At 39.8% G+C, this 12,954-nt stretch overlaps 2 protein-coding genes across 3 annotated transcripts in view; one reads left to right on the top strand and one right to left on the bottom strand.

The window, feature by feature from the left end:
• Positions 1-3,730: 3,730 nt before the first annotated feature.
• Positions 3,731-12,954, bottom strand: part of LOC129754908 (CTD nuclear envelope phosphatase 1 homolog) — a 42,429-nt gene continuing 33,205 nt past the window's right edge. For both annotated transcript variants that reach the window (XM_055751171.1, XM_055751170.1), the window contains exon 5: positions 3,731-6,417. The gene's annotated coding sequence lies outside the window, so the exon portion shown is untranslated. The remainder of the gene's footprint in view (positions 6,418-12,954) is intronic.
• On the top strand, positions 8,999-9,817 carry LOC129752628 (uncharacterized). The gene is made up of 2 exons (XM_055748404.1): positions 8,999-9,333; positions 9,757-9,817. The coding sequence occupies exons 1-2, from the start codon at positions 8,999-9,001 to the stop codon at positions 9,815-9,817; spliced, it is 396 nt and encodes a 131-aa protein (XP_055604379.1).

Genomic DNA, 12,954 nt, shown 5'->3' with positions numbered 1-12,954 from the left:
CCTGTTCTGACATCAAACTGCAGCTTCGCCGAACAGCCAATTATATACCGTTTCCAACTGTTCATTAGTTTTTTATTTCAACAATGGACAATGTACCTTCAATTCCAATAAATCAAATCTTCTTCAAGTACAGTTGACTTTTTTAACAGTTTGAAAGAGAAATTCTAAAATTTTAGTTGCCATCCGTTAGAGTCTACCCAAGCAACCAAAAGTCCCATATCTACTTGAACGCGTGCTTTCAAAGTTCGAGTTGCGCTGAACAAAGGTTCCCTTGGTACCGAATTTTCTCGAATGCGAGCATGAAAGTTACAAAATGTTCCTCAAATAGCCTTTTTGTGACACGTCAATCGCATCACTCAGTTTTAAAGTTACAGAAAGGGCCTCAAATAGCCTTCTATTGACTTTAAATTCCTAAAAGTTCTTCAAATAGCCTTTTTTTTGACTTGTCAATCACATCCATTCAGTATAAAGTTACTAATTGGGTCTCCAATAGCCCTCTATGGACATGAAGTTCCGAAAAGTTACTCGAATAACCTTTTTTGTGAAATGTCAATCTCATTCATTCAATATAAACGTTACAAATTGGGTCGCAGATAGCCTTCTATGAACTTGAAGTTCCAAAAAGTACCTCAAATAGCAGAGATATGTCCGCCATTTCATGAATACGAAATGTGAACGAACATCACAATAGGGCATATAATCAATAAATCATTTTTAGGGGAAAATTCCAAGGTGGTGAGAAGAGCGAAGAGCATTTGGAATAGAAGCTTGACCACATGCCACATACTAAATTCTTTGTCCCGCACCAATAATTATAATTATTATTGGTGTGGGACAATGAATTTAGTATCTGGTCAAGCTTCTATTCAAAATGCTCACCACCTTAGAATTTTTTCTGATCTTCTATCCGTCTTTCATTTCAACTCTTTAACCCTCACCGATAAAGCCACAAAATAATTTCAAAAACAAATTCACGGTGATTTCTCTTCTTAAAATGTATAATTTACTAGCTGACCCGGCAAACTGTGTTGAGGCTGCATTTTTGAGATTTTTTTTTTTATATTTTAGCAGTGTTCCTTAGTCAGTCTTCCTTTTGAATGGATAAAAGCAAGTGGATACCCTTGTGTCAGAAAAAAATCCAAATAGATCTGTTTTGCTGGAATCGTCATAAACTGAGTTTTTTTCGATTTGTGTTTACCTCTGTATTTAAATACATGGAAGTTTTCTTTAAGCATGATCGTCAGAATAGAAAAATTAAAAAATGAATTGGACAAAACCAGATCATTTAAAAAATAATGAAAATAAATTTTATTTTTTTTTTCTTTATTTCAAATGTCGTTTTTTTGGACTTTGTACTAAATACACTAATTGAATCTTATTGTGAATTGACAGAGCTGAGTTTGACAAATATTTAACAATTCAGGAAAAGTCACAATTCATCTCATTTTACAGCAACACTTTTCTAATCAATATAATGTTTGAAAATGTCTTTGAAATTTGTGTCATCATTATCATTTTTCAATTTTCAGTTAGGGATTGGCAAATCTCACTATAAATTAGGAAATTAAAAAAAGGAATTTAAACTGTCATGTTTTTGGATTACTTTTCTCTTTGCATTTGAAACCTTGAATGAAGGCAAATCTATTTTAAGTATTTTGAATCAAAATTCAAAACAATCACAAATTATTTAAAATTTTAGTTTATGATCGTCGTAAGGTAAGAAACTGTAATCCAGACAGTTAAATTTAATTCTGAATTTTATTGTTAATTTGAATCATTAATTTGGCTTTATGAATCTGGATTTTCAGTTATGTTAAAACGTTAATTTAAAAGCTGGATTTTCGTTGATTTTGATTTTATTTTTTTAAGTGTTTTTATTCTTTAATTTACTTATGCTTCACAGATTGTTTTTTTATATCTTATATGTGGTACGATTTTTTTAATATTTTTGTGTATTGGTTCAAACTTTCTCTATACTTAAATGTTCGAAATTTTAGGTGGCATGCTTTTTACTTAAAATTGAATTTTTATATTCTTTCAAGTTCTTAGCACTTGATGATTCCAACAGGATGAAAATCCCTGAAAAAAAAGCACTTGATGATATTATTGATTACGACCCTTTTTTCTGACTTTTGAAACTGAGAGTTGGATCTAATATCAAGATAAAGTCCTATATAGCTAAAATTTTCAAAAGTTCCGATTAACCACTGAGCATGAAAGGTAGTGTGGATTTTCCAATGTTTCCTGATCCTCCAATCCGTTTTTTATGATAATGATTCAATTTAATTGGAATCACAAAATTAATAACCTTCAATTCTCAAACTAACTGGATAAAAACAACAAAAAATAAATTAAGGTGATCTTTTACCAGTTATATGACTTTCTATTGGTGTTACCAAAAATCATAAAAAATGATTTGATAATGAAATGTTTCAATTCAATCTCATTAGGTTGTTTTGAGTCTAATGGAAATTTTACAGCCATATGGCTTGAGTTGCTAAAAGAATATGACATTTCAAAAAAATTAACGGTGAACGAACAAACATCTAAAAAAATCTTAGAATTGCCTTGATTCTGATGCAAAAAATTACAAATTTTGTCAATATTCTTCGTACAGGCTTTGCTATGCTTCGTAGTTGCGGAACCCCATAGGGAAAATCACATCCAAGTATCCATTTTACTGGTACCACGTGAAAAGTACACTTGCAACGACAATGGGCGCCAAAACTTCCTATAGAGAGATGGATGCACATCAGTAAGCCTTGATTGCTTTTGGCGCCTCCCTACTCTGGGTGATTCGAATGAAAAAAAAATGGAAATTGGGTGCCATGACTTTTATTTGATACGAATAAAACTAAAAATTAATTTTCAAATTCCACAAACTACTACTAAACATGGAATTCCAATTTTTTTTTAAAACCGATATTATGTAAACGGATGTTTGATTTATAAGCCGTTTCGTAATGTTTCTGAGTAATAATTAACATGCGTCTTTGCTGCTGTCCTTGCAGGTATTCTAGGAAAGCTTATTACCACTTAGAAATTTTAGCTGTCGGTAAGGCAACATCAAAGCGTAACCTCGTGGCAGCGTGTTTAGCTATCATCTCGAAGGGTCGCGGTTCAAATCTGGTATCAGGACAAGTTTTTTTTCATTACGTTGTAAGTAGCAAATAAAACAGTGGCGTGCGTGCCGGCATGTATCGAACAAAGTCAAAAGCAAAGCAATTAATTAGTCAGATGAATTGAGGTGATGGTAAAAATAAAGATGGATACCGAGAAACCGGCAGCACCGCATGGGCTGGTGGTGACCAAAGTAAAAAAGCAGAGGAGAGAACTTTTTTTTTTGTTTTCGCTGATTTAACGATTACTTGTGAGCTGAACAGAAGGCCGTTTAAATCTGAAATGAAACTTCAAAGTTTCAGTAAGAACTTTAATTTTGGGCTGAATTAAACGAGCGCCTTGATTATGCTGAGTAAGCTGTGTTGTGCCTTTTCAACGAGACATATGCAATGCGGTTACTCTTGGAGGACAAGTAAGTCCGGCATAGAATTTTATGCCGATAATTCCACCTCCAAGGAAGGTCATCATTGGAGTAGAGTGCGATTTGTGGTGGTGTACATACTTTGCACGGCACCTATCCTTTCTTCTTTTTTTTTCAACTAAGATTCCCGCTTAGGCCTTCAAATTCAAGGAGTTTCGGAACGCTTTAGCTAAGTGATGGACAACAACATTTTCCGCTTCATTTCGCCATGTTTTGCATTTGAGGCATTATTCATATTTTTTCTGTTGGTTTGTTTTGTTTTTGAAGATTTTCATTTTATCAAACTATATTTACAAATTAATTTTTCCTGTGTCCCGCTTTTTTGTTGTTGTTCTTCTTCAGGGACTCATTATTTTTGTGTGTTGTAAATGTTTTTGGGTTTGCTTTTTTCTTTAGTAAATGGATTCTACTTTTTTCATGTTTTTTTTTTTTGTTTCTTAGTTGTATTTTTTCTTCTGTATATGTGAGTGTATCTGGGTTTGTGTAGGTGATCGCATGATAAATTTTTGAAAAGAATAATCTCCATTCACCTATCGAGTTCGAAGATGCATCTAAGTTGAAAAAGAACGACATTGTTTCGTTGTTATTTGACATGCAGAAATGTTTGGAGGGTGGGAAAGAATCTTTTCAAAAATTTCACGCAAAGGAGTGTGATACTGTGAATTGTGTTTTTCTATCAGTTGTTTCTTTGTTCATCATTATACGTAAGGATTGTTATTATATGTTGCTTATCATTTAATGTGTTTTGTTTTGTAGTAAGAAATGTTTATCTTGTTTGCAATATTTTGGATTTCTTCTTTCCAGGAGTTCTCAAAAAAGATGTATCAAACTTGGTTTATTTATCTTCGTGCCAAAAATCGTATAAGAAATGATTTTCTGGTTTTTTATGTCCTTGTTTCTGCAATGCTAACAGAAAAAAAATGAACGGCTCGCCTAATGGAAGGTAAAATGAGACTTCGGTCGGTGTTTCGGAGTTATTACGGTGCTGTGCTCGATGGTGCGCGACTGTATTTGTCAAAACTAACGTTTCTTAAGCTTAGCCGAAGACTGGATATTGAAGTAGTTGTTTGGTCATTTTAATTGTAAATATAGCTAGTGTGCAAAACAAAACTAGTACTGAACACAAGTCTTCTAGGATGATAAATCACTAATAGTTGAACAAACGCTAATCGTATTGGTACAAAAATAAACAACAGGAAACGCATTTTGTCAAAACTACCTAAAACTTAAAAAGAATGCTAATCTAAAACTGTCTGTGTTGAGTGAGGACCCGCTACTATGTTTAATTCAATGTTTTTGTTTGAGTAGGATGAGGAAGAATAACGTTTTAAGACGATGTTAAATGTAAATATTGTTCCAAAAAGCGTTTTGTAACACCTGTTTTCGGGAAATGTTGCTACTTGAAAGCTTTGTACAGGATGTTGAGTTTTGCAATAATATTAACACAATAGATAACCTTTGTATTAAATATGCCGCAAGAAAACCAGTCAAATTACGCGAAATAATATCCAATTCAAACAAAACTCATATTTGAAATTTATTTTTAATAGCCTCTTGAATCGATCCGGCCGTAGTAAACTCAAATAGGACCAATCTGATTGAGCACGACGGTAAATAACCATGACAGATCATTACGAGAATAATACAGTTTGAAAATACTTTTCTCAGCCGGGACGCAGAGTGTAAATTTCATGAATTCCTACTAACCAAACATATTTGCCAATCGATTTCTATACAACATAATAACGCAGTTGAGCTTACTCTTATTTGGAACTTAAATTCAATTGCCTGTCATCAACAATATTTTTTACTATTTGCTTGGCAAAACAGTAGTTGCTCATTTATATCAAGTTGTTTTAGTAAGAGGCTGATTTGCCTTAAAATGGACAATTTCCTTGTTCGACGACGAAGAAATGGGAGCCGAATTTTGAACTACGCTTGTATAGAGAGTCCTTATAACTAACGACCAAAGTTTTCCAGATTTTTTTTTGTTGTTGTGTTTTCATTCTCTTACACTTTATTTCCTTAGGAGGTAACATTATTTTGTCTGATCTACTACAGTTCTAAATTTGTGTCACTCGATTTTGTTTTCTTACAGTGTACTTTTTTTTGTTGTATTTAAGATTTGTTTTAATTTTCTTTTATGTAATTAAATTACATTCCAATGAATGTTACAATGTTTGCCATATAAATTAATTTGTCTTTAACTCGTTCTTAGCTATTTAAACAAACGTCAGGTAAAAGTACCATTATCAAGATGTTTGATGACACTTTCTCATCTAATTGTAGCTTCTAAAAATATTTGTTTTTGTTCATTCAATGTTTCGATTTACTTCCAATGTTGGGACAAATTTAACTTTTCTGAGCCGATCCAAACGATGGTGACAAGCAAAACTATAATACACGAATTTGAAAAGCTCAATCGATTGTCACCTGTCTACTGTACGTTACTGTAGAAACAAACACAAAACTAAATCGACACACGCTTATCAATGCTTCCAAGCTCATCTTCCACAGAGAGATGAATAAATATACGCAAAGTTTTCGAGAGAAACTTGAAACTTAAAGAAAAATATTGGATGGTATTTTGCTTACCAAAACGATTCTAGTCTACAAACACAAACTATCGCTGTCTGTCTTGAAAACGACGAATTTTACCTTCGGTTTCGCTATTTGGTTAAGCTAACGAAACAGGGTGCCTTCGAATACTCGCTGCTACTCTCGCAGGAGTTTAAATATGTCCGACAAAAGAAAATGGGCGAATCTTTGATGTGTATTTTAGTTGTAGGATGTGTTACACAAATTTAGAATAAAATGAACGAAAATTTGTAAGATTGAAGAAGTCTCACAGCGCACCATAAAATGTTTCTAGGATTCTGGAATAAAAAATAAAACAAAAAAAAATGCTATTGATATTGCTGATATCTTTTTCATACTTCGATTTAACACTTATAAAATATTACCTGTGAACGAATTTGAGCTGAGAACTTTTCTATTCAATATATAAGCTAGGGAAGCAATGGATACTTGGGAAAAAATTCATGATATAATTTCTAGTCTTTACTGCGCTAGGGTGGTCACTGGAGCAGTGCATCGTATAAAACGATTGTCCCAATCCGTTTGGCAACCCGCTGATCCGGTGAGAACGCCGGTAGAAGCCGGAGAAAGGAAAGACTCCTTCGTCGAAGTTCGGCAGGCAGTCGAAGAACTCTTAAGTTCCTCGGAGCCTTAGGGCTTTGAGGCTCCTGCTGAATTAGCAGTGGCAATGGCCGGCATTCAGGACCTGTGGAATCTGCTAGGAAGAAATCTAACATCCACAAGGAGGTTCGTGAGAAGCTCGCCAACGTGATGGCACTTTTCGTTTCGATGGTGAGCTTCCTTACGGCACCGGAGTGTCGGAGGACGGCACGTGAAGAGGACCTAGTGACCCCGTTGCTGGCGGAAACCATTCGCCCTAAGAAGGTGAGCGTCTTCGTGCAGACCGACGGCGAAGAAGAAAAGGGGGTATCCGAAGGAGACGAGACCTGGAGCCCCGAAGAAAAGAGCCCGGAATCCTAAGGTCCAACAGAAACCGAGCGAAAATGAAAACAAGGAGAGATGCCAAGTTCCTGAAGCGCCAACCCCGCGTCCAAACCCGAACCTAACCGGGTCAGGGACAAGTAAGAGGCGCTAGTGGTAAAGGCAATGGAAGGAACCTACGCCGATGTCCCTCGTCAAATAAGGACGAGAGGTAGGCTGGTGGGCCTAAAAGGGAACGTTAAGACGAGATGATCGTTGAGCTCAGACGCGGCTCAACCACCAAGAGCGCAGAGTGTAGCGTGTTCACGCAGGAGATACTCGGAAAGACGGCGAAAATCCGTGCCCTGAGCACAACGGTTACCGTCCGGAATACAAATCTTGACAAGATAGCCACAGAAAACGAGGTTAAAAACGCTTTTAAGGACCTGTGTAAGATTGAGACGAACCGGATCTGGATCAGGAAGCGCGAAGGTCCTCCCAAATTCGGGTTACATGAAGATACCCGGCTCTATGTTTAATAGAATCATTGAGAAAGTTCGAGTGGGCGAAAGTACGCGGACAGGTAGAAGTGGACGACAACAGGAGCACGTCTCGGGAAGACAACACAATTTAACCGGAACGTCATCGTCGAAGTGTTAAAGTGGGAGCGGAACTTGGAGAACCTGTCCGCAGAAAACCTGACGAGGGTACTCACACGCGCATGTGACGCTACGATAACGAGGGCCAAGCGGCAAGACACTAAGCAACCCGTCTATACTGGTGGACGACGGAAATCGCAGATCTGCGTACTAGCTGCCTCGATATATGAAGTGAGCGAGGACCTAATCATCGAGAGAGGAGGGTAGAGTGTCCAACGCAAGGGCGAGGTCTACCCTCTAAATGGCAATTAAGGCGAGCAGAAGGCACGTTTCAGGCAACTCTGCGAGGACGCCAACGATAACCCCTGGGGCGACGCCTACAGAATTGTCATGGCCAAGAGAAGGAGCGAGGGCGCGCCCAGGAAACGTGCCCGAAACCATCACCTAGCAGTTCTTACATCACGAGAAAATCAGGTTACTGAGATCCCATATGACTAGGATACCAGTGAGGAGGAGCAGATTTTGTTGAAGCAACTACGGGACATTGCTAAGTCCCTCCGATTGGATAAAGCTCCGGGTCTGGATGGCATGCCGAACGTAGCAGTGAATTTCATGGGACATCATTAAATGTTACGGTCATCACAGCAACAGTACGTGGATGAGAGGGTCTTCCCAGATGTGTGGAAGCGGCAGCGATTGGTGCTCCTGTCAAAACGGGGAAAGCCACCAGGTGACCGTCAGCATATCGTCCGATATGTCTGGAGGTACTGGAGAAGGTAATTCAGAGAAGGATACAGCTCTACACCGAGTGCGAGAACGGCTTTTCCGATAAACAGTTTGGGTTTTGGAAAGGCCACAGCACGGTGGATGCCATTCGATTAGTTATCGAAGGAGCAGACGAAGCCCGGCTGAAAAAGAGGCTGTTGTAGACGTTCCTCACGTCACCCTTGATGTGAGGAACGCCTACAACAGCATCAGTTGGGAAGCGATTGCGTCATCGCTCATTCGTATGAGGATTCCAGCATAATTGTAGGATGGTGAAGTGTTACTACGGTAACCGCCAACTACAGTATATGATCAGCGTTTCACAAGGGGTTTCACAAGGATCGATATTTGGCCCGGTATTGTGGAACATCGTCTACGACGAACTGCTGAGACTACGTTTCCCCACGGGAGTGAGACTTGTGGGATTCGCAGACGACGTGGTTCTCCTGGCATCGGGCCCATCAACAGAGGAAGTCCAGCTCGCCACAGTAGCGATCGCGAAAGTAGGATGTGCTCCAAGAGCCTACGTCTGGATCATCACAAGACCGAGATGGTGCTGATCACAAACCTGATTTCAGCACAAACAGGGACGAACATGCGTGCGATCAAGTACTTGGGGCTGATGATCGACGATCGGCTGAGTTTCACGGGCTATGCCGATTACGCCTGCAAAAGAGCGACAATGGCGACGGCAGTCCTCTCGCGGGCCATGTCGAACAAATCAGCGATCCGCTGCAGCAGAAGGATGGTCCTGGCGAGCGGGACCTCGTCCGTTTTGCGGTACGGAGCGGCAGCCTGGAAGGCAGCTTTGAGCAGGCAGTGTTATCTGCAGAAGCTCTGCAGGGTGCAGCGGCTGAAAAACTTGCGAGTTATCAGCGCATACCGAACAGTGTCCTCGGTAGCAGCTGATGTCATACCCGTGTCGGTCATGTTAGTGTTATGTCATTCGACCTTAAGCTCAAATACCGTTTCGCTAACCTGGTGTATATGAGAGAGAAGTGTTCTCTCTACACACGATACGGTTCGTAAGCTATCATACCAAATATATGATCAGTTTACATTTAGTCATCAACCTGATAACTTGTGTTTCTTTACATCTCCGAAATATCAACAGTGATTGAAAGTGTTAAGAGTTAATACTTTAGAGTAGTGACACTTAAATTGACGACGAGGAAAAGTGTAGCAAATTATAAATCCACTTACCGCGTTTGTCAGTTTGTGTGTTTTACCGCCGCATCTATAATTCGTGCTAAGCGCGTGATTGCGAATCAAACAACTATTGCTTTGAAGAGTCGGCTTAGGCTGTGACAAAGTCTGGAAATTATTCAGTGCGTATACATTGTTTTTGAACAGGCTGAGCAATATTGCTAGAGTGCCACATCGCAAGCTTGCCGTTGAAACGGTGTATAGCTAGGTTGGAAGTGCCATTTTGAAGTTGAGCTTGCCTGTTAAAGGTGTACAGCTTTGTTCGATATTCCTTTGTGCTTCGCCATTTCGAATCGGTCATCAGTGGATAAAGGATTCATCATCGCCATTGCCCAGTTCGACAAGCGCCTATATAGAGTGAGCTGCCAAAGTGAGATCATTTGCCGAGAGAATTCACGTATCATCACGCGGCGAATTGGTGAGTGAATTGAGAGCAACACATCCAATAACATTGGTGAGTAATAACCGTGAATTTTATGCTTTTAGTGACCGCACCTCTCAAGTTGAGCTCTGTTTGAGATGGCTAATGTTCAAGCTAACATTGTAGGATCCATGGAACCTTATGTTCCTGGAACATTATTTAGCCAATACGCGGAACGATTCGAACATTTCTTTGAGTTCAACCAAACTCCAGATGAACGTAAAAGATCCCTTTTTATCACGCTTAGTGGCCCTATTATTTTCAATGAACTGAAATTATTATATCCCGGGCAAAACCAGATGTTGTGCAATGTTTCAAGCTGGAATCCAGAATTCAAACGGAAGACGAAACAGTTGAAAGTTTCATTCTGGACTTGAAATTAATTGCTTCACAATGCGATTTAGGTGACTATAAGGACAAAGCTATACGGAACAGGATTTTAGTAGGGATTCGGGATAAAGATTTGCAGAGAGAACTTTTGAAACAGGATCGTTTAACTTTGCAATCGGCTGGGTAGCAATCATCATCAAAATGGATCTGTGGGCTCAGTGAGAGAGAGATTGGGTAGGGCGGTTCACGGTGGTAATAGATATCAATCTACGAATGAAAGGAATGTTGACTACCGTAGTCGTAGCAGAAGTCGTGGCGATCCGAGAGCCAGAAGGGTATCTTTCGACCACAGGAGCACCAGCAGAAACCGAGAAAACAGATATGCCAATTTGAATTGCAATCGTTGTGGTCAAAAAGGACATATTAAACGGCAATGCAACGTTTTCATCAGCAACCGAGCGGGTCCCAGCAGAGCAGACCGTGTTCAGAGTGTTGCTATTCCGGCTCCTTCGAGAGATACGGTCAGCAACATAAATCAAGCGCTGAACCGACTCAGAGTAGAGATGAGTGATGATTCTCATGAAGGCAATTCAGGTGATTTTTATTTGTGTATGATGGTATCGAACGATAAGGGATCAAATAGCTCATGTTTAGTTGATGTTGTTGTTGAAGGTCATAATATTATAATGGAAGTTGATACTGGTTCAGCTGTGTCTGTTATGGGCGAAAATATGTTTCAAAAATTTTTCTCGGTTAATGTTTTTAAAAGTAACCGAAAATTAGTGGTTGTGAATGGCGGTAAACTTGATGTACTTGGGGAGGCCAATGTGTGGATTAATTTAAACAACCACAAAGAAAAATTACCTTTGGTTATCTTAAAAGAAAATGTTCAACGATCCAGCCATAATTTATATCCGCTGTTAGGAAGAGAATGGTTAGATGTGTTCTTCCCTCGATGAAGAGATTCATTCGCTAGGCAAGCCTCAAGTATTAAACATGTTTCTGTATTTCCGCATAGAGATTCTATAATTGCAGAATTAAAGAAAAAGTTTTCCAACGTTTTTGAAAAAGATTCTGAATTAGAAACAGTTAGAAGATCAGCAAGAATTAAAAATAAAAGAATAGCACTTAGTAATCAAAGAACTGTTAAATTATAAAGCTCAAATGAAATCTAATATATTATGTAATTATGTATGCAATATTTTAAAAGGGGAGAATTGTTATGTCATTCGACCTTAAGCTCAAATACCGTTTCGCTAACCTGGTGTATATGAGAGAGAAGTGTTCTCTCTACACACGATACGGTTCGTAAGCTATCATACCAAATATATGATCAGTTTACATTTAGTCATCAACCTGATAACTTGTGTTTCTTTACATCTCCGAAATATCAACAGTGATTGAAAGTGTTAAGAGTTAATACTTTAGAGTAGTGACACTTAAGTTAGGTGAAGATATCTTCTGCTACGAGCACAGGCACATGACCGATGTGCGAAAACATGCCAGAGATGTCTCGATGTCTAACTGGCAGCTCCGGTGGGACATCTCGGAACGCGGCCGGTAGACCCATCGCTTGATCCCTAACGTCGGATTTTGGATGGATCGGAGACATGGAGAGGTGGATTTCTGCATGACACAGTTCTTGACTGATCACGGATACTTCATGCAGTTTGAACATGTGGCTTAGCCATTCTGTCCAACCTGCGGTGACACCGTCGAGACACCAGAGCACGAAGTGTTTAACTGTCCAAAGTTCGAAGGGTTACGCATTAACATGCTTCCCGCCTTTTGACCCGACACAACAGCCGACAACATCGTGCGGAAGATGTATGAGGATGCCAATACTTGGGCGCGTGGTTAGTGATGGGTTCACCCGGATTATGACTGCCTTGCGGAGGAGTTGGAACCAGCAGCGGTCTGCGATCGGTGTAGGATGATTCCTTCGCCGGGGAGCAATAGTGTCAGTAGAGTGCGTCCGAACCTAACAGTAAAGCATACAAAGATAGGACTTCACCTTCCGCTTATGCTAAGCTGCTTGGTACATCGCGTGCGTGTCTAGATTATCGTCGCGGAGTATCCGAGTAGAAGGCGCCCTCTGCGACGGAGACTACGGGGATAAGACATGACCTTCTCCGCATTCAAACTCGTAGGGGGAAGAGTATTCACACCTTGGATTACTCTCGGGTAGTGGTTTCACGTCGCCGTCGGGTGAACTACTTCAGTCGATGTAGGATGACGTCTTCGTCGGGAATCATCCGAGTAGTTTCGTAAGGCCCCGGACGTGTGCTGTGACACTGACAGGCACGAGTCTAGGATAAACTGCTCTCTACCGGCACACGAACGGCCAAAGAGGAGTGGGCTTCGAGCCAAAGCTCAAGTCGTTAGAGGAGAGGCCATTGATCTCTAGCAGTGGTCTCGAACAGATGCGGAGCGCATGATAATCTTGGTAACCAAGCGAGTCTAGAGTAACGAGTAAAAGTCGGACTTTGAGTCGTCATAGGAGAGGTCCTTAGTTTTGAATCGTAGCAATAGGCAGGGTATATATGCTGAAGTTTTGACTTGAAACCGAGGAAGCCGATAAGCGCAGAAGCGCG

The sequence above is a fragment of the Uranotaenia lowii genome, chromosome 3 (assembly GCF_029784155.1).
Source record: "Uranotaenia lowii strain MFRU-FL chromosome 3, ASM2978415v1, whole genome shotgun sequence".
Lineage (NCBI taxonomy): Eukaryota > Metazoa > Arthropoda > Insecta > Diptera > Culicidae > Uranotaenia > Uranotaenia lowii.
The sequence above is the reverse complement of the archived record's forward strand: the minus strand, read 5'-3'. Positions and strand labels throughout refer to the sequence as shown.

What these genes read in the sequence shown, in the direction of transcription:
- LOC129752628 (XM_055748404.1), top strand. Translation starts at nt 8,999, where the DNA reads ATGCGTGCGATCAAGTACTTGGGGCTGATGATCGACGATCGGCTGAGT. An exon ending in GTCATACCCGTGTCGGTCAT is followed by an intron (nt 9,334 to 9,756) that starts GTTAGTGTTATG and finishes GTTTTTGAACAG; the next exon opens with GCTGAGCAATATTGCTAGAG.